Source organism: Colobus angolensis, unplaced genomic scaffold, assembly GCF_000951035.1.
Source record: "Colobus angolensis palliatus isolate OR3802 unplaced genomic scaffold, Cang.pa_1.0 Scaffold21, whole genome shotgun sequence".
NCBI lineage: Eukaryota > Metazoa > Chordata > Mammalia > Primates > Cercopithecidae > Colobus > Colobus angolensis.
This window is the reverse complement of record NW_012115266.1, coordinates 6,301,580-6,327,227: the sequence shown is the minus strand read 5'-3', so window position 1 is coordinate 6,327,227 and position 25,648 is coordinate 6,301,580. Positions and strand designations below refer to the sequence as shown.

The following is a 25,648-nucleotide window of genomic DNA, read 5'->3' as shown; positions in this document are numbered from 1 at the left end:
GAGTGAGACTCCATCTCAAAAAAAAAATAGTAAGAGTCACAAGAGTCATTCTTATTCTGTCACCCAAGCTGGAGTGCAGTGGCACGATCATAGCTCACTGTTACCTCCACCTCCTGGACTGAAACAATCACCCTGCTTTAGCCTCCCGAGTAGCTGAGACTACAGGCCCATGGCACCATGCCTGGCTAATTTTTGAATTTGGAGAGAGAGGGTCTCACTATGTTGCCCAGGCTTGTCTCGAATTCCCAGGTGCAAGTCATCCTCCCACCATGGCCTCCCAAAGTGCTGGGATTAAGGCACGGGCAACAGTGCTCAGCCCCATGTGGCTTTTTTTTTTGAGACAGAGTCTCACTCTGTCGCCCAGGCTGGAGTGCAGTGGCGCAATCTGTGCTCACTGCAGCCTCCGCCTCCCAGGCGCAAGCAGTTCTCATGCCTCAGCCTCTGAGTAGCTGGGATTACAGGAGCATGCCACCATACTCGGCAAATTTTTATATTTTTAGTGGAGATGGGGTTTCGCCATGTTGCCCAGGCTGGTCTCGAACTCCTGACCTCAAGTGATCCACCCTCCTCGGCCTCTCAAAGTGCTGGGATTACAGGCATGAGCCACCGTGCCTGGCCCCCATGTGACTTTTTATCTAAATCCTACCCTATCTCTTCCCAGCCTTTCTATTTGAGGTCAGTGCTTTGTATTTCCTCTATTTGCAAAACCCCTTACTGTCCCCCACAAATAGGATTGAGGAAACAGTCCTTCTGTCACATTGCAAAGCCCTAGAAAAATGAAGGGACTGGAAAAATGAAGCTGTTTGATCCTGCTCTGGTTCTCAGTCTACCAGTGAGTGAAGGGGCCGGAGGGCCCAGGCAAGCTCGAGCCCAGGATCCAGTGGGCCCACTGAAGTCAGGGCCCACTTTTCAGGGGCTGGGAAAAGGAAAGGTTGCTGTGAGACCACTGGGAGAGGCCTTTAAACAGCCCTCCACCATTGGCCTGAATCAAACATTGTCATTCCCATTGTCCCGAGTGCCTTTCCTGAGCCTTCATACCTTCTGCCTCCTAGCTTATGGAGGAGGAGCCAGAGGCTTATCTTTTGGGAGAAATGAGAGCACAACTAGGCATCAAAGAAGGGCTGATGAGAAACTGGTAAGGGGGACTGACTGTCAGGAACAGCAGAGTGCTGAAATGGTGACAAAAGCTCTGGGCTCTGGCCCCAGCTCTGTACTGAGAAGCTGTGAGATTTTGGGCAAGTCTCATAACCTCTGAATGCCAATTTCTCAATGGAAAACGGGGAGACTACCTACCCTGTAGGTCTGTGTTTGGAGAAAACATAGTGGACATACAGTAGTATCAGAAATGTGAATCTGTTGGCCAGGGCTCATGTGTAAGGCAAACATTTCTTGGCCATTCCTGAGTAGCATGGTCTTGCAGAGATATATGCTTAAGTGCTGTGAGAGCACAGAGGAAGCTTTGCCCTTCCCTAGAGGGTTAATGGCTACCAACATGAGAAGGTCACAGAGTTCCTTAATGAGAAAGAGCCTAGCCTAGAATCAGGGATGAATGAGAAATCGTTCTGAGAACCAGAAGCAAGGCTGCAACCAGCACATAGACAGGGGTCGTTGGTCTGGAAGGGGAGTCTTCTCCAGATGAGAGACAGCCAGCTTGCCCCGTGCTCACCATGTGCCCAGATAGTGGGGGCTTAGCAGGAGGAAAGTGTGAGGAATCCCAGGCCTTTGGAATTCCTTGAGAAAGCAGTGTTGTTTTGAAGGTAAGGCAAAACTGGAGACTGGAGACTTGGGTGAGTGAGAACCTAGGGATGGATGAATTTTCAGAAGCAGGCCTGGAAGGCACTTAGAAGAGACATTTGGATTGTTTCTAGCTTTTGGGCAAAATCTAGGATTAAACGTGATTTTTTCATTGATAGAATGCTCTATCAGTGATAAAGGCTCTTAATCTAGAAAACAGACCTCTAGGGGGCTTTACATAGAGTCCCCGAACTCCCTGAAATTATGCCCAAAATATTTTATGTCTAAGTGGAATGTGCATGGTTCTAAGGTTAAGCACTGCTTTTTTAGGAAGTAGGAGGTCCATCCGCCACTGTCAGCTTGCTGGTTGGTTTCTGCTTACCCTCCTCCCTACTTCGTTCTTGAGGGGGTGGTTTGCTGGTCTTTGGCAGGGCCGCCACTCTGGGTCAGCACATCTGAGTCACACGTATTCCTCCCCAGCCCTATTGGAGGCCTTGTTAAAGTCATCTGCCCCTACCCAGGTCCCACCTGCTGCAGGTGAGCTAGGGTTTTATGACAGCCGTGGCTGCAGTGAGTCTCCTCACCCTCTCACCAGCTGTTACCCAGCAAAGCACCTTGGGGAGGGTGGGGCTGCCCACTTCCGGGGAGGGAGGGAGGGGGAGGGGAGAAGGAAGTTGATCTAAACCCGCCTCTTTCTCTCTCTGTCTCCCTTCCTGCCCTATTCCCCTCCTGCCCCTTCCCTCCCACCTTGCTTCTGGTGTACTGTCCTGGAATTGCACGCACTTCCTTACCACCAGGCTTCTGGCCCTTGAGAAGCCAGCGGGGCTTTGTCCCTGTTGCTCTCCTTGCCAAACCCAGTCTCTCTCTGCTAGTGGTGGTTTCGGTTGCGACACCGTCCAGGTTCCCAGGCAGGAACCGCTCGGCCTGGCTGCTTAGCTACTTTTCACTGAGGAGGTGGTGGAAGGTGTCGCCTGCTCCGGCTGAGTAAGGGTGGCTGGCTGAGCCGGCAGCCCCCGCCCTGGGCCTGGCTCTTCCCGGCCTCTGTACTTTGCCCTCGCTGCCTGACAGGTTCTGCTGTGGGCTCTGCTGAATGGAAGTCGCTGGTAGTCCTTTTCCCTTTCTCCAGTCTGGTATGTTGTCCCCCTTTTTACTCTAGGATTGCCTCCCCCTCTTTCTTCCTTCTCACCTCAAACATAGGATCTTTAGAGAGTTGCTAAGTGGCGCCCTGCCTGAGTCCAGCATAGTAATATTCATGGGAAGGCTGTCCAGATGTGGAAGTGGCATTGACTAGGAAAGGAAGAGGGGGCACATACCAGAAGAGTCTCCCCTGGGAACAAGCGGCTTGACAAGTGGGTGAGGAGGGACTGGTGGGAGGCAGAGTCCCGAGGCCTCAGAGAGGATGCTCTCTCTGGTGCTACAGTGAGGGGGAGCCTAGGATCTAGGCCTGTCACCCAGGGCCGGTGCCCAAGGGATACTCTTCTCTCCCCACTCTGTAGTACCCGGCTTACTCTGCTTCTGGCCAGGGAGTATCACCTCTCCTGGTTTGGCCCCTTCTCAGCCCTCGGGAAGCCAAAGGACACTTGAGGCCAGCCCTGAATGCAGAGTCCCAAAGCATGAGCTTCTCCACGGGACAACTGTTGGTAGGAGCCTCCAGCATTAGGGCAGGGGCCCTGCCTACCTGAGTCAGCGCCAGGCCTCTCGGGGTGGCGGCTGTCTTCCGGGCAAGCCGTCATGACAATACACCTAGGCCGAGTCTGAGATCCCAGGCGGAAAGGGCCTGACAGGCCCAGTGGATGCAAAACTGTCTTTTTATTTTCTCCTCCATGTCCTGCCTTCTCTTCCTCTCAGTAGCAGACCCCAAAGCTGTTTCAGCCCTACTTCTGAATCAGGCCTGCTTAGTAACTGCTTGGTTTGCCTTTTGGTTCCAAATAGCTGCCTTGCAGGGTGACCCCTTATTCTTCCTAAAGGCTACTTGAGAGCCATAGGGGCTCCTCTCGACAGACCTCCTCCATCCTTTAGGGCCTGCCTGGAGTATGATATAGGCCAGAGCTTCGGGAGTGCCTGGTGTGCCACATCTTACTATAAGCAGGGAGGTTGGTGGTGGAGGGGAGAACATGGTTTTTGCCAGGTCCTGTTGAGTTGGCCTAGTAGGGTAGCTAATCCTCAGCCTGCCATCCTGTTGGTGAGACCCAGGGCCAAGCTGAATGGTGCAGCCAGAACCCAAAAAGGGAAACTCTCCATATTAGCCACTGCATACTCTTACCACTTTATCCTCAGGGAAGCAGCTAGGTGAGGAAGTTGCCTCACTTGGGGCCTTACCCCAAGAAGCATTTCTGTTGGAGACTTTCTCCTCTCTTTTCCCGTTCTCTTTTCTCTGCTTCCTCCCAGTGGCTTGCCTCCTTACCCTGGCTCACATCCCTGCTGTGGGAAACATATTACAGCATAGAAGAGGGGGTGCAGGGGTAAGTAAGGGAAGGATTGAGCACTTGGAGTCCTGTGAGTTGGATGGTTCAGTCCTAAAAAGTGGGTTGGTGACTTTGGAGCAGGGGATCAGAGCAAGCATCAGTGCTTATTGCTTCTCTGGCTCCTGAACAAGCAGAACCTCCTCTCTTTCCCTGTCCTGGATACCCAGTGTGGGACCAGCCCTTCACAGCGACCCTGTCTTGAGTTCCTAACTCCCCTTCTTCCCTCTTTTGAAGGCTAGAGGTGCTGGTGTCAGCTAGCAACAGGTTGAGGGAGTGTGGCAGTCCACCAGGTCTGGAGGAAAGCAGGCACTCAACCTGGCCCCTTTTGCGGAAAGGCCCCTAGCATCTCTTGTCAGCCTCCAGCTGGGCTGTAGCTGGCTTAGCGGGCTCAACTTTGATTTGGAAGGTTGTTTTGACAGTGAGACTTCTGGATTGGCAGACAGTAGTATTTGGGGACATAATGGTTGCTCTTACTGAACACTGGATAAGGTGTTTTACATGTGTTCTCTCATCTACTTCTGTAAAGTAGGGAACGTTTATTGCCACTTTACAGATAAGGAAATTAAAGCTTGTACGTGGGGGAGACAGGACTTGAACCTGGTTCTGTTGGACTACAGAGTTCCTCAAGATCGCTGCCTGGCACAGATGTCTGGCAATATTGGCCACCGGTCGTTTTTTGGGTACTTCTCTTCCCTATTTGTAATAATCTCACCTCCTTCTTGACAATGTTGGTGTTACAGTTGTTCTGTTTTGGGGTTTTGTGTGTGTGTGTGTGTGTGTGTGTGTGTGTGTGTTTCCTTTTTGTGAATGAGGGTCTCGCTATATTGCCTTTTTAAATATATTCTTTTTTTTTCCTTTTTGTGAATGGCAGGTCTTGAACTCTTGGGCTCAAGCTGTCCTCCTGCCTCTGCTTCCCTAAGTGCTGCCTGTAAAGGCATGAGCCACTGTGCTTGACTTGATGATGTTGATGATAATAATAAAGTTAGTATGTGCTGAGTAGGTGGCAGATTTAGGATTTGAAACCTGGCAGGTTATCTCCGCTATCTACAGTCTTAACCAGAAAGGAGGAGAATGAATGGCAGAATCTTGCTTGTGGTTGTTAAGCTCCTTGAGGCCCAGTGTGCAGCAGGGCCAGGCAGGGAATGCTGACCTGTGCCATACAGACCGGCCCCTCGTTTCACCAAGAGGGATGGGCAGAGCAGAGCTCAGGATGGGCATGGGATGCCCAGATTTGGTCTCAACTGGCAAAAGGCCCAAGTCCCCAGGTAGATGCTAAATCCCTGGTCTGAATTTTAAGAACTTAGAGGCCGTCACGCTTCCTGCTGCCTTGGACTTACATCGTCAGAGAAAAGGGGAGTGACAACAAACTTAGAAGGTGAGCTAGAAGTTGCCAAGGAAACTTTCCCACCCATCTTGCTCTCGTAGGAGTTGGGGCAGAAGGAAGGTTTTTCCTGTTCATTGCCCCTTAGGCAGGCTGGGTAAAGTGGGAGGCAGTCTAGCAGCACAGAAAGGGGAGCTGGGGCTGAGAAAAAGGTAGCCTGAGGAGGCCAGGCTTTCAGTACCCTGCTGGGTAGGGCTGGGGTACCCTTCAGGAGACTGGCCCAGTCAGGTGCCAGCAGTGCCCTTCTCTCCAAGGGGTGTGAACCCTAGAGATCCTTTGGAAGGGAAAAAAGCAGGTATTTAAAAATCCACTTGTCTAGCAAACACTGTTTGAGAACCAACCAGTCTTAGGTGAGCTACAGGGTGCATGGAGAACAGAGCACCAGAGAGCTCTGTGGGCTGGAATGAGCAGACAGTAAGGGCTGGGGGGCTTCATGGAGATGCAAAGGTTGGTGAGGAAGAGAGAAAGAAGGAAGTTAAAAGGGCCTCTTCTGGGATGTGAGGAGCCTCCCCCTTCAAACATCTACCAAATATATGGGATCTCTCTCCTCCAAGGTTCAACCCCATGTGTTTCTGGGATCTGGTCAAACAGCTCACCAAAAGATACCCTGCAGCTACTATGCAAAGGCCCTGCATGGGCACAGTGAAGAAGGGGAAATGTCAGAATCAGGATACTGAATTTACTTGCTGCTGTCATTTCTGCCTGAAAAGCATCTGGCTGGGCTAGCAAGGTTCTTGCCTAGGAATGCTGGACAGTTCCTTGGGCAGTAGTAGCAAGTCATTCTTTTTCTCTGTGGTTTTTGAGTGCTTCACTTAGAGCCAACAGGGGCCGTGAAAGGAAGAACTTTGACTCACACTCCTCTGGTCACCCTGCTGCCCTCCAAACTGTTTCTTGAAGTTTCCAAGGCAGCTCTGGATGCTTCTGGGATGAGGCTGTGGCCTCATATGCTTTGTTGCAGTATGCTGGAGCGATCGTACCAGATGTTCTTTGTGAGTTGTAAACCAGAGCTCTAATCAGGAGTTAGACCAGACTCTGCATTTTTGTTTTGTTGTGTTTTTTTTGTTTTTTGTTTTTTGTTTTGAGACAGGGTTTCACTCTGTCACCCAAGCTGGAGTACAATGGCATGATCATGGCTCACTGTAGCCTTGAACTCCTCCTGGGTTCAAGCGATCCTCCCGCCTCATCCTCCAGAGCAGCTGGGACTATAGGTGCGTGCCACCACACCCAGTTGATTTCTTTATTTATTTGTTTTTATTTTATTTTATTTTATTTTTTGAAACAGAGTTTCACTCTTGTTGCCCAGGCTGGAGTGCAGTGGTGCAATCTCAGCTCACTGTAACCTCCTCCTCCCAGGTTCAAGCGATTCTCCTGCCTCAGCCTCCCTAGTAGCTGGGATTACAGGCACCTGCCACCATGCCCAGCTAATTTTTTGTATTTTTAGTAGAGACAGGGTTTTACTATGTTGGCCAGGCTGGTCTCGAACTCCTGACCTCAAGCAATCAACCCGCCTCAATCTCCCAAGATTTCTTAATTTTTTTTAGAGACAGAGTCTCCCTATGTTGCCCAGGCTGGTCTTGAGTTCCTGACCTCAAGTGATCCTCCTGCCTCAGCCTTCTAAAGTGCTGGGATTATAGGCATGAGCCACTTTGCCTGGCTCAGACTCTGAACAGTTTTAGTGAGAGGTAATTTACATACCATAAGTTTATCCATTTGAAATTTAAATTAGTGACTTTTATTAAATTCACAGTTGTGTATCCATCACCACAATCAATTTTAGAACATTTTCATTACCCCAAAAAGAAACCCCACACTCCTTAGTTGTCACCCTTAAATTTCCCCCATCCTTCTCAGTAACCACTAACCTACTTTCTGTCTCTATAGATTTGCCTGTTCTGGGCATTTTATATAAATGGAATCATACAATATGTGGTTCTTTATGACCAGCTTTGTTTACTCAACATCATTTTCAAGTTTCTTCTGTGTTGTAGCATATATTCTTTTTTACTGCCAACCAATACTCCCCAGTATGGAGATGCTACGTTTGTTTATCTGTTCATCCAGCTGATGGGCATTTGAATTGTTTCCACTTTTTGACTATTATGGATTATGGTGCTATGAACCTTGGTTACAGGTTTTTTGTGGATTTATGTTTTCATTTCTCTTTTGTATATACTGAGGAGCGGAATTGCTGGCTCACATAGTCTGTGTTTAGCACTTTGAGGAATGTACACGTCTTCACGCAGATACATGTTTTTTGTCTAGACCATACACTTTTTGTACAGGTTGAACATCCGTAATCCAGAAGCAAAAATGCTCCAAAATCTAAACTTTTTGAGTGCCAGCATGATGCCACAAGTGGAAAATTCTACACGTAACCCCATATGACAGGTTATAATCAAAATTCAATCACTTTGTTTCCTGAACAAAATTATTTTAAAATATGAAATTACCTTCAGGCCATGCATATAATGTATACGTGAAAAATAAATGTTTAGACTTGGGTCCCATCCCTGAGATATCTGATTATGTATATGCAAATATTCCAAAATTCAAAACGATCAAAAATCTGACACGTTTCTGTTCCTAAGCATTTTGGATAAAGGATATTCAACCTGTATTATGTTTATATGCCTGTTCAGTGCTGGTCATTGTAGCTTCTGCATCCTCATCCCCTCATTTGAGCCAGGAGGGCAGAGCACGGCAGACTGCTGCCTTGCTCAGACCTAGTCATTTGGTTATTTCATTGTACAAGTACTCATTGAGCAGCAAACATAAGCCAGTCTCTCTTTAAGTGCTGGGATCTATCAGTGAATAAAGAATATATGCCTGCTTTCATGTGCTTCCATTCTTACTGGGAGAGACAGCAAATAAATGTAAAGTGATAAATACTAAAGGTTCGGTGGGGCATTGGTAGTTCAGCGGCAAAAATTTCGTCTCCCATGCAGGAGACTCGGGTTTAACTTCCGGCCACGCAGTCCTTCCATGCAGGGAGGGCTACTACATTTCTACCCAACAAGGTTATTATGGCCGGGCGCGGTGGCTCACGCCTGTAATCCCAGCACTTTGGGAGGCCGAGGCGGGCGGATCACCTGAGGTCGAGAGTCTGAGACCAGCCTGAGAAACATGGAGAAACCCCGTCTCTACTAAAAATACAAAATTAGCCGGGCGTGGTGGCACATGCCTGTAATCCCAGGTACTCGGGATGCTGAGGTGGGAGAATTGCTTAAACCCAGGAGGTGGAGGTTGCGGCGAGCTGAGATTGCACCATTGCACTGCAGCCTGGGCAACAAGAGCAAAGCTCTGTCTCAAAATAATAAATAAATAAATAATAAAGGTTCATGTAAGTTTTGGGTGGCAATGAGGGCATTGAAGCAGTTATGACCATGTTGCTACCATGACTTTGAGATGCAGTCTTCTCGCAGTGTGCACAGGCAGCATAGTGGGAAGTGGGGTACCGGCTCTCCCTCCTGAGTCAGATGAGCTATTGTGTTGCCAGTGGAGGTTCAGGGAGCCAGTGATGGGACAGCTCTGCTCCTGAGCTTTGCCACCCACAGGACCTGGGCACTGGACCTTATGATGTGCTCCTTTGGAGTGAAGACTGGCTGTCATCTCAGCCCCCTCTCCTTTCTTCTCCTGTCCTATGATTCTTCACGTGCCTACCAGCCCCCTGGAGTCTGCCCCTGCACCCTCCTCCCTTACGTATTTTGCAGGGAGTGTTTAGAGGACTGGAAGTGTAGCTTGTAATGGTATCTCTGTTTCTACCCTGCAGCCCACCTTGGGACACCTTGACTCCAAGCCCAGCAGTAAGTCCAACATGATTCGGGGCCGCAACTCAGCCACCTCTGCTGATGAGCAGCCCCACATTGGAAACTACCGGCTCCTCAAGACCATTGGCAAGGGTAACTTTGCCAAGGTGAAGTTGGCCCGACACATCCTGACTGGGAAAGAGGTGAGCACTGGGACTAGGGACATGGCAGCACCTCCCAGCCCTGTTGACACTCCAGCAGGTGGTGATGGGACGACTACTGCAGCCAACCTCTTGTTTATCTGGCAGAAATGAGATCTGAGATATAGGGGTGCAAAAAGCTGTGGGATGAAAAGGAGTGCGAAATATAAAGGAGGAAGTAGATTGGAATCCTGGATTTTGCCTAGTCAGAGAAGTGATTTGGGGCTTTTTTGTCTCATCCTCAGGTAGCTGTGAAGATCATTGACAAGACTCAACTGAACTCCTCCAGCCTCCAGAAGGTAAGCACATGGCACCTCCTGTCCGTTTGTTTTTGTTTTGTTTGAGTCGGAGTCTCATTCTTGTCACCCAGGCTGGAGTGCAATGGCGTGATCTCAGCTCACTGCAACCTCCGCCTCTTGGTTTCAAGTGATTCTCCCCGCTCAGCCTCCCAAGTAGCTGGGATTACAGGCGCCCGCCACCACGCCTGGCTAAGTTTTGTATTTTTAGTAGAGATGGGGTTTCACCATGCTAGCCAGGCTGGTCTCAAATTCCTGACCTCAAGTCATCCGCTTGTCTCGGCCTCCCAAAGTGCTAAGATTACAGGCGTGAACCACCGCGCCCGGCCCTCCTGTCCCTTTCTAAATCTCTCTTCTGGGGTCAGTGATCTACTCACCCCATTTAGACCTTCTCTTGAATTCCTAGTTTAAATTTTCTGGCCATTCCACTCGCCACCCCACATGGCTCTGCTACCTTAGGGGTTTTAGTTGAATCCCCTGTGGTGACTCCTCTTGAGTGGGTTTCCTGGCCACAGGCACTGGCTCTTGTGAAGTCTTTCTGTTCATTCCCAGCCACTTGGCCTACCTGTCTGACCTACTTCCTGCATCTTGTTATCTTCTGGCTTGCGGCCAGCCCTATGCAAAAACACATGTTTGTAGCCACTACTAGAAACACATGCAACTACTTCAAGATCTGGAATGATCCAGGGGAGTGGCTTTAGAAATACAAGAATAAGAGGAAACAGGGAACCTGCAGCTGGGTTCTGTGCCAGCTACATTTTAAAGAATGAGCTCCAGCTCAGATTTTCTGAACAAAACCTAGTTCTGTTCATCTTGTGGCAAATCAGATATTTTCTCCGTAAGCATATTGTGGTAGTTGAGTTAGGAGAAGGCATGATTCGTGCTAACATTAGAGTCAGATACAGTGATACTGGGAACCTTAGGAGTAGGGGAGGATTGTTGTTGAGGGCAATGCTCGTGGAATTAGAGTGAATGAGTTGTTCCCCTGACATGCAAATAGCCAGAACCAAGGTGTTTCCTATTAATTGTTACCCCTGGGATCCCTTCAAGGGTTCTTCAGTTCAGTGGAATCATTGCTGTCATCACCAGGGTGTCCTTGCTTGGAGCTTTCCAGGAGGAAGGGAAAAAGGGCTGCTCCTGACATAATGGCTGCAGCCCCACAGAAGAAGAAGTCAGCGTGGGATGGGCCATTTGGCCTTGGGAGCAGTCTAGCCTGCCATCGTAATAATCGCCAGTCCACCAAGCCATCTTACTCCCTACCTTGTTTTTCTCCCTATTCTTCCTGACTCTGTGGAAGGCACCAACACCGGACAAATAGGGCCATTTTCAAAACCTTTTGAGACTCTGTTACTAAAGCCAGTCTGATTCTGGCCAAAAATGTGATCTCAGCCATAATCCCTAAAAAATGAACATTGAAGAAGCTAGCCCCCTCAGGGGTCTAGACGAGCCCAGAAAACCCCAAGTTCTCCCAGAAGAATGCCACTTCCATGCCAGGTGAGCAGCCTTAGGGTAAGAAGCCTTGGCAGTTGCCTCTGGCCCCATTTCAGTGCTGCTCCCCATTACCACCCCAGAGGGTGGTATCGAGGCTTTTTGCCTCTTCTTCCAAAATATCTGTTGGGCCAGGGAAAAAAGTAAGAAAAACCTAGGCTCTAATAAAGGGTAAGGTCAGCATTGGGTTCCTGAAGATTGGAAAGCCTTTTTCTTCTTTTCCGTTCTAGGTCAGGAAAGGTCTGGGGCATCATTAAAGGGGAAACAAATGTATTCACTTTATTCCATAAACCATATCTCGAATTAGGGCTTCCCCTACCCCCCCAACAAAAACAACAACAAAAACTAGTTCTGCTCTTTGTGCAAGTGATGAGGCCTGGAATTACAAAAAGCCCTACCTCCAGTTCTCTGGCCCCCGCAGAGGGGAAGGAGTTCATTTCTGTCATCTTTCTTTATGAAAATACATGGTTTGGAGCCCCTGGTTTTGTTTCACAAAGAGAGCGTGAGTGTGTGGAGGTGGATTTGATTAAAATTGGCATCAGCTATATATAGGAGTGGCTTCTTCTGTCACCACCCTGGAGGCCCAGGAAGGAAAGGCCTATCCCCTGGAACAGAGCCCTCTGACTACTGTAAATCAGAAAATGATGGGGTCCCCCTCTGGTGCTCCACCACCCCTTTACACAGACCAAGCTGGGGTGTGTACTGTCACTGAACCAAGGCAGCAGCTCGGGTTCTGAATATTCACGCACATGGGCTCACACTCCCTCCAGCAGAGGCACCCAGCCAAAACCCGCCTGCTGTTTTGGGGCTGGATTTGGTAGACGCAGCAGAGGGCACGGCTGGCTCATCCCGATGCCATCCCGGGTAGCACGTCCCCACAGCCAGCCCTCCTCCAGCTTCCCCGACTTCCCAGCCACGGGGAAGGCCGTGCATGAGCTAGACAACCACCCTATTTTCTTTTCCCTGCCTGGTTTTGGTTTTTTTGGGAAAAAAATAATCCTAGCAGGGGCTCTGTTTGGAGGGACCTGAGGGGAGCAAGTTGAGCAAGCATGACCCCTGGTATTTTATCTTCCAGCTATTCCGCGAAGTAAGAATAATGAAGGTTTTGAATCATCCCAACATAGGTGAGCACAAGTTGTCATTGCTCTCTTCTTCCCCAACAGCAAGGCTCTGCTTTCCAGCATGTCATCTTCTCCCCGAGGCACACTGCCTTCTGGAGTCTGCGGTCTTCAAGGATGCCCCTGGGGAAGCTCAGCTCAAAATCCGTTTCCCCTTCTGGCACACTGGGCTGTCCTTAGCAGTTTGGCTGGCATGAGAGGAACTTGTTCTTGGGAGTGGGGGATCATGAAAGGAGGGGAGACTTTCATCCCTAGGATGCTCCTGGACATGTTTTAGAGCAGTATGTGGCCCCTGCTGCTTCTTGACTTAAGGCTTGGCCTTTTCTCTTGTAGTTAAATTATTTGAAGTGATTGAGACTGAGAAAACGCTCTACCTTGTCATGGAGTACGCTAGTGGCGGTAGGTGTGGAACGCCTCTTCCTATTGTGCCCCCACTTCTTCCACCTCCAGCCAGCTCTGACTGAGATCCCTGCCTGGTCTCTTACAGGAGAGGTATTTGATTACCTAGTGGCTCATGGCAGGATGAAAGAAAAAGAGGCTCGAGCCAAATTCCGCCAGGTAGGTGTGACTCCCTCCATAGGATCTGGACCTGACTTCTGCCTTTTGGGGTTTGACATGTAAGGATAAGCTGCCTGTCTGTAAGTGGCCCTTGGAGGGTACTTTGGGCTCTGCTTATCTGTGTGGCAGCTTAGCACTAGGTCACAGGATCACTGCTCTGCCAGCCCCTGTGGCCCACCCTCAGGCACCCCTGGGTTAACCCTTCTTCCTTCCTTTCAGATAGTGTCTGCTGTACAGTACTGTCACCAGAAGTTTATTGTCCATAGAGACTTAAAGGTAAGGCATGCACTTCTCCTTGTGCCTTTGAGTGGGGGCCAGGTTGTTCCCCTTGGTTCTCCATGATAAAACCATCAATAACCATCAGGCCCTGAGTGTTCAGGAAACTCCAGCCTTTCTCTTTTTTTTTTTTTGAGATGACCAGAAAGCCCCTAGGGCTGCCTCTGATAGAGACCTTGTGGCTGGACCTCGGGTTCCATTCCAGCCCTTGAGCAGGGAGCCTCTGCCATTTCACCTCTTGGCACATCACCTTTCAGTGCTGCCAAGAGAGGCAGGCACACTCCAGGCTTTCTTGGTCTTTCAGGCAACCTGGTAGCCGACCCAGGAAAGAGTGCTGAAAGTTCCACAGCTGTATCCCAGCTGCTTTTCAGGCAGGCACGCATATACCATCTCTATTACCAAGATACTCAAGTTTGAGGACACCTGTGAGTCTCTTGGTTGCTGAGTCCTCACAGACATGATTTGATTAACCTGGGCCTGATGCTGTAGCTTTGCACAGCTCACAGGGTCTCTGGGCCTTCAGTTCCCATCTCTCCCATGGCTGCCCGTGTGAGGAGTGGCCTGCACTGCCTTCCTCCTGCCCAGCCTATTCACGCTGATTGAAGCCCTGCCCTGACATTGGTGGAGAAAGTTCTGAGACTGAAGATGACTTTCCATTTGTCCTCCCATTCCCCTCAGCTCCTTCCTGCCCAGGGCCTTAGTCTGGTTCACTTGGTTCCCTGATGTTTTCCGTCTTACCTCCCAGGCAGAAAACCTGCTCTTGGATGCTGATATGAACATCAAGATTGCAGACTTTGGCTTCAGCAATGAATTCACCTTTGGGAACAAGCTGGACACCTTCTGTGGCAGTCCCCCTTATGCTGCCCCAGAACTCTTCCAGGGCAAAAAATATGATGGACCCGAGGTGGATGTGTGGAGCCTAGGAGTTATCCTCTATACACTGGTCAGCGGATCCCTGCCTTTTGATGGACAGAATCTCAAGGTGGAGTGAAGTGCAAGCTTTTTATTGCTTCTCATTTCCTCTCGGCCTCTGGTCTTAGCCCTGACCTCCCGCCTTTGCCACCTGTCTACATTTGTCCCAAGCCAAAGCTTCAGAGAAGGGCTTGCTGAGGTAGCAGCAGTCAAAGGCCTTCTGCACCTGGGAATGAATAACCTCAGTTCCTTTCTCGAAAGATGGGATAAACTGTGTGTGTGTTCATCCCCCAAGGCACTCCGGATTGCAGGCCTCGGACTGGTCAAGTTAGAGGGTACGAGGGTATTTGACTTCACTTGCCTCTCTGGTGAGGTGTCTTGTCCCAGGCTCTCTGCCTTCTTCCATATTTCATTTATGTCTGGCCAGGCCTAGGCTCTCAGAATCTTGGATATTATGTTTCTTCCTTTGGCCTTGGGATAATTTCAATTTTCTAACCCTGGATCCTCCTACAGGAGCTGCGGGAACGGGTACTGAGGGGAAAATACCGTATTCCGTTCTACATGTCCACGGACTGTGAAAACTTGCTTAAGAAATTTCTCATTCTTAATCCCAGCAAGAGAGGCACTTTAGAGGTGAGCAGTGGAGCCTAACTGGCGGAAGGGCCTGGGGTCCCCATGGAAACTTTCCAGCTGACTTTCTTCCCCCTGCCCTTTTCCTTCTCTGTGCTCCCCAGCAAATCATGAAAGATCGATGGATGAATGTGGGTCACGAAGATGATGAACTAAAGCCTTACGTGGAGCCACTCCCTGACTACAAGGACCCCCGGCGGACAGGTGAGGCTGTGCCGGGCTGTGAGGTTAAGCTTGCCTAGGAGTTGAGGCCAGTCTTAACTATATGTCCCCCTGTGCAGAGCTGATGGTGTCCATGGGTTATACACGGGAAGAGATCCAGGACTCGCTGGTGGGCCAGAGATACAACGAGGTGATGGCCACCTATCTGCTCCTGGGCTACAAGAGCTCCGAGGTGTGTGCTCCCCGCTCCATTCTCTGACCTGGCCAGCCTCACTGTCAGTAGCACCCATGCTTCTAACACCTGTTGAGGGCAGAAGCTCATCTCTGAGTAGGTGTGCTCTCTGCTCACCAATTTTAAGCCTCAGCTTTGGTGTCTGAGGTCCTCTGGCCCATTCACTGATCTCCATGACTGAATTAATAGAAAGCTGTTAGGGTCGGTGTGAGACTGGGCCAGAGTTTCAATACGGGTGAGTAGTTGATCTAGGTTAGTCTGCGTTGATTAGATGTGTCTAGGTCATCGGCTAGCACTTCTGTGTTGATCTAGATATCTTTGTGTCTTTCTGTATCTGGAAGTGTACATTTCTGCGTGGATGGGTGGGTGTGTGTGGGGCACGAGGGTCTGTGTGTGTATCTGATCAGAAGCTTGAGTCTGTTGCTTTTTTTTTTTTTTTTTTGAGACGGAGTTTCGCTCTTGTTGCCCGGGCTGGAGTGCAATGGCAGGATCTTGGCTCACTGCAACCTCTGCCTCCCGGGTTTAAGTGATTTCCTGCCTCTACCTCCCAAGTAGCTGGGATTACAGGCATGCGCCACCACACCCGGCTATTTTGAGTCTGTTGCTTCTGTCTAGTGCTTTATGTTTGGGTTGTGTATCTGTGTGTGTGTATGTGTCCGTCTTCCCGTCTGTGGATCTGGAGACTTTGTGATTGTTCTTCTGCCCATTTGGGTTTTGTTCATCATCTGTGTCCCCCCATATGAACTCCCAGCCTCCCTGCCCTGCTGTCCCTCTGGTGGTGGGATCCTTAAGAGGCACCTGCTTGCCGGGCTCGGTGGCTCACGCCTGTAATCCCAGCACTTTGGGAGGCCGAGGAGGGCGGATCACAAGGTCAGGAGATCGAGACCATCCTGGCTAACACAGTGAAACCCCGTCTCTACTAAAAATACAAAAAATTAGCGGGGCGTGGTGGTGCGCGCCTGTAGTCCCAGCTACTCGGAGGCTGAGGCGGGAGAATGGCGTGAACCCGGGAGGCGGAGCTTGCAGTGAGCCGAGATCGTGCCACTGCACTCCAGCCTGGGTGACAAAGCGAGACTCTGTTTCAAAAAAAAAGAGGCACCTGCTGCCACTTGGTGTAGGCCCATATTGCTCTGTGTTGAGGGGAGTGGTCTTGAATCTGGACATGTGTTCTTGTGGATGTTTGTGTCTGGGTGTGTGGCGTATGTATTCCTCTCTGAGGCTGTGTCTGTCAGTGTTTGTGTCAGAGCATGTGTGTCTCCAGGGTGAAGGGGGGATTTATTGGTCTTACAAGTGGACGTCTGGTATGATCCTGGGTGTTTGAGTGTTGGGAGAGGGTGGTTTGTGTAAATGTGTCCATCTGTAGGGATTTCCGTGTGACTTCTGCCCTCCCTTGAAGCTGTTTTCTGTTTCTTTTAGCTGGAAGGTGACACCATCACCCTGAAGCCCCGGCCTTCAGCTGATCTGACCAATAGCAGCGCCCCATCCCCATCCCACAAGGTACAGCGCAGCGTGTCGGCCAATCCCAAGCAGCGGCGCTTCAGCGACCAGGGTAAATGCTTTTGGGAATTGTAGGTAGGGAGTCACCCCTCTCCAGAGAGGTCACAGGTTCTGTGGGGACTTGGATAATAGAGCTAAGTTTCAGTCCTTGTTCAGCCACTTATTAGTAGCACGGCTATGGGCAAGCCACTTCCCTTCCCTCACCTCTGTGGAATGGGGGCTTGCTGGGTTGTTGGCCAGCCCTGTAGGAGATGAGCTTGCGTGGGGCTGGTACTCAGTGGACCCCTTGGCCTTACCCATTCCCACCCTCCCTCTGGCCCAGCAGCTGGTCCTGCCATTCCCACCTCTAATTCTTACTCTAAGAAGACTCAGAGTAACAATGCAGAAAATAAGCGGCCCGAGGAAGACCGGGAGTCGGGGCGGAAAGCCAGCAGCACAGCCAAGGTGCCTGCCAGCCCCCTGCCCGGCCTGGAGAGGAAGAAGACCACCCCAACCCCTTCCACGGTGAGCCGCAGCCCCCGCCCTCTCCTTCCTTCCTGCGCTGGGGCCTGCCCTCTGAGGCAGCTCTTCTCTTAATTCAGACTCTGTTCCCTTTGGCTGCCACTTCTGCTTGCAGTAGGAAGCCTCGCTCCCAGGAGTAAAAGCAGAATCCTTTCATTAACCTACCACTGTCTGCTTCAGGTGGAAGGGAGGGGAAGCTTGTTCCATGAACCTGGGGGGAGAACCTGGCTGTAGACCACTTTGGCTTTCTGATAGAACGCTTGCCCTTTATTCCCCACAGAACAGCGTCCTCTCCACCAGCACAAATCGAAGCAGGAATTCCCCACTTTTGGAGCGGGCCAGCCTCGGCCAGGCCTCTATCCAGAATGGCAAAGACAGGTGAGAGACCCGGGCCCTGCCTGCCTCGCTCCCTGGGAGCCACGTCTCACAGGGTGATGTCTGTCAGCAGCACCGTCTCCTGTCCCTGCCAGCGCATTGCTCCCTGCTCCCTGGAGTTCCATCCTGGCTGTGTCCAGTCCAGCTTTCCCCTCCCCTGTTCCACGCCATTGCCTCCTCCCCATCTTCCTCGACTGCTTCTTGCAGTTTGCCAAGTGTGGGGCTGAGTGTGGCCATCTCAGCTGCATGCTCGCTTCTCAACCACGGCCAGGGCATGGCAGTTGCCCTCCTCTAGACATGAGCACCTAAGGCCTTGTGTTGGGGGTCCCAGCTCAGGGCAGAACCAAGAGATGCCCATCTTGAGGGGTGTACACATAGAGGGCGACTCCAGCCATCCCCATGAGACCAGAGCTCCCCAGCCTTCACCGGCCACATCTCTTAGTGTTGCATTCCTGGTTCTATCTCTTCAGAGTTTATGAAAGCTTCCCCTCAGCAACACCCCACTCTTTCTGTAGAAGAAACTCTCTTGTTCTTAGAATTCTTAGGAGGCCAGTGCAGCCTGGAGGCAGCAGCCCCTTGTCTGCTCTCCTTCATTTCTGGTTTCCTCTTCCCAGGCTCTGACCTACCTCGTTGCTTCCCGACCTCACTCACCTCCACTCCCAGCCCCGCATTCCTCAGTTCTGACTTGCATCCCGCTGCTGCCCAGGCCTGACCTCTACCCTGCTGGAGCTCCCCAGCTCTGGCCCTTCCCCTGCCCTTGCTTCCTAATCCAGGCCTTCTGCCCTCACTCACCCCTAACACGGGCCTCTCCGCTGCTTTTGTCTCCTAGCCTAACCATGCCAGGGTCCCGGGCCTCCACGGCTTCTGCTTCTGCCGCAGTCTCTGCGGCCCGGCCCCGCCAGCACCAGAAATCCATGTCGGCCTCCGTGCACCCCAACAAGGCCTCTGGGCTGCCCCCCACGGAGAGTAACTGTGAGGTGCCGCGGCCCAGGCAAGTGTGCTGGGGCAGCTGCTGCACCTGCTGCCCTCAGCCCACCCTACCCCCTTGCCCCAGCAATTTCTTCTTCCCACTTGGGGGTCCTGCTCTGTTCTTGTCATCTTAGCCACAAGAAATGGGTCTGTCCCCTGCGGCCAGGAAGTGGAGGGAACAAAAAAGAGCGTTAATGCCCCTCTTTTCCAGTTCTCCCTCTCAGAACAGGTATGCAGGAAGCTGTCCTAAGGCTCCAAAGGGAAACCTTTTTGTTCTGAACCTTCCTGGGTTTCCTTAGGGACCCCGGGGATAGTCGGCCTCACAGGGACTCAATCTTCGAGGGTTGGTCCCCATTGCCCGCTTGAGGGTCCAGTCTGCCCGGCTCCCAGGGAGGCCTCTCTGTCCAGCCTAAACCACACTCCACACACGGGTCCTTCCTTGCCTCCCTCCCTCCCTTCCCAAACCATCTCCTTCCACTTCCACAAGACTTCCTTCTCACCACTGTCCTCAATAGTCACGCCCTTCCTTCTGTGTCCTCGTGATGGCTGCCTCTGCCCTGGCATCCCCTCCCTGTCCCCACCACAGGGTGTCCAGGTGCCCAGTGATGATGGCTGTCCTGTACCCTAATTCGTCCCCCTCAACCCCACTTCTCTTCTCACAGCACAGCCCCCCAACGTGTCCCTGTCGCCTCCCCATCCGCCCACAACATCAGCAGCAGTGGTGGAGCCCCAGACCGAACTAATTTCCCCCGGGGTGTGTCCAGCCGAAGCACCTTCCATGCTGGGCAGCTCCGACAGGTGCGGGACCAGCAGAATTTGCCCTATGGTGTGACCCCAGCCTCTCCCTCTGGCCACAGCCAGGGCCGACGGGGGGCCTCTGGGAGCATCTTCAGCAAGTTCACCTCCAAGTTTGTACGCAGGTAAGCAAGGAGCTTTGGGTGGCAGAGAGGCTTAGGCCAGGCCTTCCTACTTGACTGGGAGTGGGTTGGGGGTTGGGGGTTGGGATTTGGGACACTCTGTACCGGTATTGGGTCTTGGGGTTAGAAGAGGCTTTGGGAAGCACAAGAAATTGGGTCTTTGTCAACACCTTATGTGCCCAGGCCCACCCCTCTTAGGCCTCTCCCCAACTCCTTACAAGCACCCCTCATTCTCTGGCCCCAAGCAGATGGCCGATGCCGCCTCCTCTCTAGGAGAGTGTGAACTCAGATGCTAAAATAAAAGCCCCCCCTTCTCTCCTGGGTTCCCATGGAAACTTATATTTGGTGACGCAGCTGCAAAGTCATGAGGCATGAGCCAGGCTGGGGCCAGCAAGGAAAATTTTGTCCTGGTCTCTTGTCCCTTTGACTGCCTCTCCCCTTAGCTGGTTCTGTTTCTGGCTGCAGCCACAGCCATGCCCTTCCGCCCAGGGGTTCTTAGGGCGAAACCTATAAATGAAATCACTGGCGAGGGCCCACAGTGGCCTCTTCCCTAACCTAACCAGAGGTTGTGCCAAAGCTTTCCTGTGTGCCAAAGGCTGTGCTAAAGCTTTCCTGTGTTGGACCCAGGGTGGGGATCTCTTCATGGGGTTTCTCACACCTGAGCCCCCAGCCACCACAGAGGGGCAGCTTGAAGTGCATCCAGCCAACTGGCTGGCCTCCTGGGATGCTCCGCGTCCCTGTCCTGCCCATTCCTCTCCCTGCTTTGGAGTAGCAGCTCAGGCAGCAGCAGGGGCTTTGAGAGAACAGGCTCGCCTGCCCTTCCTCTACGTTTCACTCCACTCTGCTGGAGGAGCCAAAGCCACTGCCCCGTCTGAGCCCCAGAATGCAGGTGTGAGGCCTGCAGAGAGGGTGGGCAGGTCTGAAAGCCTGGGACTCTAGTCTCGCTGAGCGGCTCTTCCGAAAACGGGATGACCCTTGAACCTGTAAAGCCACTCCCTACCTGCTTATCCACATACCGTCTTGTTGGTTTTTTTTATTTCTTTTTTTATTTTGTCTTTTTTTTTGTTTGTTTTTTTAGAAATCTGTCTTTCAGGTTTGCCAGAAGGTAGGCGTTGAGCCCGCTGTGTGTGTGTGTGTGTGTGTGTGTGTCCGTGTCCTGTGTCCTGCCTCCATCACTAACTCCCCTTTTCTGGCTCTTACTCTCCTCCATCTGCTTAACCAAGTCTGTGTGGCCCTCCTCTCTCTGCCATCTTAAAGGGATGAAGACTGCCTCTGATTGGGCAACAGCACAGGGCCTGCCTTCAGTGCCCCCAGTACGAACAGGCAGGGCTAAGAGGCCACATTGGCCCACTCAGGGCAAATGGCTTTAAAAATGAGGGGCCTTCCTTGGGCCCACAGTTACGCCTGTCCTCAAGTAAGGGGAGACTGTCTGAGGGAAGCCTCCCTTTAAGATTGTCTCCTCTCACCCACCCCACCCCATCCCCATTCCCCCTCACTCCAGGTTTCGGTCACAAGTGTTGGGATCCTTTCCTGGCCCTTTCCCCTGTCATGTGCATGCGCTGTGAGGAAGCTCCAGGGTTACAAGTGCATCTGGGATGGTATCTTGTCTGTCTCCTGGGCTTCCTGAGCTTCAGAGCTGTGTGACCTCTTCCCCTTGGCCTATGGGATGGCAGGACTTTGGAGACACTACAGGGACCCTGGGGCCCCAAGGTTTCAGTCTAGATCCTCCAGACCTTAGGAGCTTTCGTCTCACAAATGGAGCACAGCACCCCCTCCTGGCAGCTCCTGCAGAACTAGCCCCACCCACCCGCACCCCTGCCCTAGCACCCCTGCCACCAGCAGCATCTGGATAAATCAAGCCTCTTCTCCTCTGGGCTGTTTTCTCCAGATATGGCCTGTCCCTTCCAAAGTGCTGGGAGCTGGGACATTCCCGGGCAAGGGCCATTCTACCCCAAGCCCTAGCAAAACAACAGATCTCTGCACCCTTACTCAGGGGTCTCCCTTCATGGGCCCCTTCCTGGCTGTTTCACCCCTGGCCTTATGCTCATCCTCTCTGCAGGCTTCGGGGGCCAAATACCAAGCTGAAGACCAAGGGCCAGGTTAAGAGTGCTTGTTCCCCAGGGCTGTCTGCTCAGGCCCTGCATTGGAACTGGGATGCCTGGCAGGCACATTGGTGCCACAGCTGATGGAGGAACGTCCAGACAGGGTCTTCAGGCTTTCCCCATCCCCTCCTCCTCTCACCCAGCTCTTGACTGCCTGGCTGGCTGCTGCCTCAAGGGGCCCCAGCAGGGGGCTGCCCCACAGGGCATCTGGAGAGAGCAGGGGGGGTGCCTTCCTCGCACAGCCGGGCTCCCTGCTCGCAGTGCGCTTGTGTGCACCCCTCTGTTGGTTGTGTCTTCCTGTTTATTTCTATGTGCTGCTGCTCTTTCTCCTTCCTCTCACATCCTCCCTCTGCAATCCCCAATTTCCTAGCTCCAGACACCCATCTTCCAGCCAGGAGCTGGAGAAGCCGCTCAGCGGGGCCAGACCTCTTCCCCACCCACCCACCCAAGGTGTCCGCCCCGCCCCGCCCTCGTCCTCCCTGTGTATGAGCAGATGGCCTGGCAGGCCAGCAGGTAGGGGAGTTGGGAAAGGTCGGAGGAGGCGGCCTTTTCCACTCAGCAGCAGGCACCCATCCCCAGGTGCCTACCATGCAGACCCAGGCCTTGGCACTTTGAGCCTCCTGACAGAGACCCTTGGGTAGCCACAGCCCCTCCTCCTACAGAGACCCAAAGCATTGCAGCCCCTTTCCTCCAAAAGGACTGCAGTCCTGAGACCCTAGCGTGTGGCTCCAAAAACTCACTCACACCCGCAACCCCCAGAAGAGCGCGTGAGCCCTGGCTGTGGGGGAGCAGCCTCGTGCCGGGCTGTGTGCTCGGTGTGCTCAGTGAAGTGCGTGCACAGCCACTCCCCCTCCTCCCCCAGAGCGGAGGCTTCTCCCCGGCACAGATCTGGGAGTGTGGGGAGGGACAGGCCCCATGTGCTGGGCTCCCTGCTGGAAAGAAATGGTTGAGCCGCCAGTGTGAGGTGCTGCAGAGCCCTGTTGGCTTGCCAGGTGATGGGCAGAGGGCCCTGGGCTTGGGTCCTGCCCACCCACTGGTGGCACCTCCCCAGACCCACTCTCATCTGGGTCTGTGGCGGCGGAAGGAGCGAGAGATCCCAGCACTAAACTCTCCCTCGCTCTGTTTTTTGAGGAACCTGAATGAACCTGAAAGCAAAGACCGAGTGGAGACGCTCAGGTGAGAGGGCTGGAGCCAGCACTGGCCCTGCCCGGGCCACCGGGCTTGCCACAAGCCTCCTGCTCCTCTCTTCCTTCTGCCACTTGGCTCTTCCTCCCGTGGTTCTGCCCTGTCCCTACCCTCTGGGGCCTCCCTTTCCTCAGAGAGTTTCCCCTTCCCAAACCCAATTGCAGGAGTTAATGGGCCCTTCTCTTCAGGTCTGGTATATTCCGGAAGTCGGAGTTCTGGGTCGGGTGGTCGGGGCTACAGATTCCTACCCCTGGACTATCCCACCTCCCTGTGCTGCGAGGCTTCTTTCTGGAGATAGAGTCTGTGCTCGTGCTATTGAGGGCACCGGCGTCTTCCCTGACCCCACCCCGCCTACCCCAAGGCTGGCTTCTCCCCTTCACTGTCCTGAAACATAGGGGTTGGAGGACTGCCTCCCTCCGCCCCGCAGCTAGGGGCCGCGCCTGGCTGCTCCTGCTCCCTCCCGCTCTCCTCTCTGGGCTCGAGGGCTGTCTGCCAGGGTGGCCTTCCTGGGGTGGGGTGCCTCAGCCCCCCGTGACGCCCGCCTCTGCCCTCTCCACAGACCTCACGTGGTGGGCAGTGGCGTCAACGACAAAGAAAAGGAAGAATTTCGGGAGGCCAAACCCCGCTCCCTCCGCTTCACGTGGAGTATGAAGACCACGAGCTCCATGGAGCCCAACGAGATGATGCGGGAGATCCGCAAGGTGCTGGACGCGAACAGCTGCCAGAGCGAGCTGCATGAGAAATACATGCTGCTGTGCATGCACGGCACGCCGGGCCATGAGGACTTCGTGCAGTGGGAGATGGAGGTGTGCAAACTGCCGCGGCTCTCTCTCAATGGGGTTCGATTTAAGCGGATATCGGGCACCTCCATGGCCTTCAAAAACATTGCCTCCAAAATAGCCAACGAGCTGAAGCTTTAACAGGCTGCCAGGAGCGGGGGCGGCGGGGGCGGGCCAGCTGGACGGGCTGCCGGGCCGCCGCGCCGCCCCACCTGGGCGAGACTGCAGCGACGGATTGGTGTGTCTCCCCTGCTGGCACTTCTCCCCTCCCTGGCCCTTCTCAGTTTTCTCTTACATGTTTGTGGGGGGTGGGAGATTGTTCTCCCGCCCCCCACATTCACCCCTGCCCAGAGATTCCCCCTTCCCCTCTCCCCCACTGGAGGCAAAGGAAGGGGAGGGTGGATGGGGGGGCAGGGCTCCCCCTCGGTACTGCGGTTGCACAGAGTATTTCGCCTAAACCAAGAAATTTTTTATTACCAAAAAGAAAAAAGAAAAAAAAAAAATCCCAGCGGCCACCTTTCCTCCCTGCCCCATTGGGACAGTCGAGACTGGATCTGTGGGGTTTCCCGGGAGGGTGGCTCAGGGCTGGAACACTCTCAGGCAAGAGTGGTGGAGCTCCCGTCAGGCCCTCCGCCAGGCCCGCTGTGGGCTTCTTCCCTCTCCTCCCTCCTTCCCCTCCAAGCAAACCACCAGAGGTGGCCTTCCCCTGACCTCAGGCCCCTGGGCTGGAGGCCTGGGTGGCGGGGCAGGGGGCGGGGGTGCTGCGCAGCCCTGCAGTGGGTGGGACTGGGGGCTGCTCCGGGGCTGCCGAGGCTGGAGGGCCGGCACAAGGCTCCGCCTCCCTCCACACTGTACCCTCTGCCCCTCCTTCCCAGAGCTGGGCATTTCCTTCCACAAGCTGCTGTGGGGACGTGTGTTCCCTCCTCAAAGTCTGTGCCATCTTCTCCCACCCCTCCCGGATAGAAGGAGGGGCTGACCCCAGGGCTGGGAGAGGGGAGGGGACTGCAGGGCAAATTGGCTCCTCGGTCCCCAGGGGGGCCGCTTGGGCTGTTGGTCTCCAGAGCAGGGCCACTGGGCACTCCGTGATGGGGGAGCCTTTGTCTGAAAGCACAGCCCCCTCGCCCTTCCTCTCCCCATGGCTTCCCCTTCATTGGCATTAATCTGGGCACCAGCTCTCTCCATAGCAGTGACTTCCCTCACCACTCTCATCTCTCAGCCTTGCCTTTTCTTCCTGACACTGTCGCCCCCTCCTCTCAGGAGACACTGCCCAGGGCCTCCAGGGCCACCTGGCAGAAGGCTGGGTTAGGCAGCAGGGCCGGGAGCATCTGCCCTCCACAGGGTGGGGGACAGATAGGCAAAGCGACTCCCAGCTTGCTGCCCTCAGTGGCCAGTGTGGGCATGGGCGGTTTTGGGCGCTTGGCTGGTGGTGGCCACTGCATCCCTTAATTTATTTCTCTACTGTTTCTGTTCTTGAGAAATTGGGGGAGGGAGTCCTACACAGAGGCTGCCCCTACCCTCACCTGAGTTGTACATTTTTTTGTGATGGGTTTTATTTTTTATTTTATTATTTTATTTTTTTTTTTGATTTATGATGACTCCACCCCTCTTCATCACCCCCGCTCCCAGGCCAGGCTCAGCGATTAAGTCGAGCCCTTGCGTCCTAGGAAGGGGCCTCGCCAACCTCAGCCCTCCTGCCCCACACTCCTACTGCGGCTCAGACCAAGGGCTCCCCCTCCCTCCCTTCTCCCCTCCTGCCCTATGGAACAGCCCGGGTGCTCTGAGGGGGCCGGGAGGGCATGGCTTGGCTCCCAAAGGGGGTAGGGGCCCGGGGCACCCAGGCAAGGTGGCCCCTCCCCGGCTAGCCCCCTCCTCCCCAACCCTGCACTTAGTTTCTCCTCTGGATCAAACACATAATAAAGAGAATGTTTGGAATCTGAGCTGCCTCCTCCTGTTTCTTCTCCCAGCCAGGCAGGGACCCAGTCCCCTGTGGGCAAGATGTGGCCCAGCCCGCCTGCCTTGCAGGAGAGACTTGATTCCTGTCTGGGGCCAGTGCTGGGTGGGCCCAGCTCCCCACCCACCCACAGGGCACAGACAGGAAGCAAAGCCCAGGGCCCTTGCACCAAAA

At 53.3% G+C, this 25,648-nt stretch overlaps 1 protein-coding gene across 2 annotated transcripts; it reads left to right on the top strand.

The window, feature by feature from the left end:
* Positions 1–2,407: 2,407 nt before the first annotated feature.
* Positions 2,408–25,460, top strand: MARK2 (MAP/microtubule affinity-regulating kinase 2). Of its 2 annotated transcripts, XM_011942621.1 has the most exons (20): positions 2,408–2,864; positions 4,123–4,196; positions 9,350–9,529; positions 9,772–9,825; positions 12,386–12,434; positions 12,762–12,827; positions 12,916–12,986; positions 13,206–13,262; positions 14,008–14,244; positions 14,688–14,807; positions 14,909–15,008; positions 15,086–15,198; positions 16,615–16,747; positions 17,018–17,199; positions 17,477–17,574; positions 18,401–18,562; positions 19,203–19,460; positions 20,536–20,562; positions 22,691–22,735; positions 23,304–25,460. In XM_011942621.1, the coding sequence occupies exons 1-20, from the start codon at positions 2,825–2,827 to the stop codon at positions 23,662–23,664; spliced, it is 2,427 nt and encodes an 808-aa protein (XP_011798011.1). In that variant the 5' UTR covers positions 2,408–2,824; the 3' UTR covers positions 23,665–25,460. The 2 variants fall into 2 exon arrangements, with proteins under 2 accessions (XP_011798011.1, XP_011798012.1); XM_011942622.1 differs by lacking the exons at positions 4,123–4,196; positions 20,536–20,562 and having other exon boundaries at positions 17,021–17,199.
* Positions 25,461–25,648: the final 188 nt, after the last annotated feature.

Coding starts and splice junctions, on each gene's coding strand:
- MARK2 (XM_011942621.1), top strand. CDS start 2,825: ATGGAAGTCGCTGGTAGTCCTTTTCCCTTTCTCCAGTCTG. Junction 13,263..14,007: donor TTGTCCATAGAGACTTAAAG/GTAAGGCATGCA, acceptor CTTACCTCCCAG/GCAGAAAACCTGCTCTTGGA. Junction 22,736..23,303: donor GACCGAGTGGAGACGCTCAG/GTGAGAGGGCTG, acceptor CCCTCTCCACAG/ACCTCACGTGGTGGGCAGTG.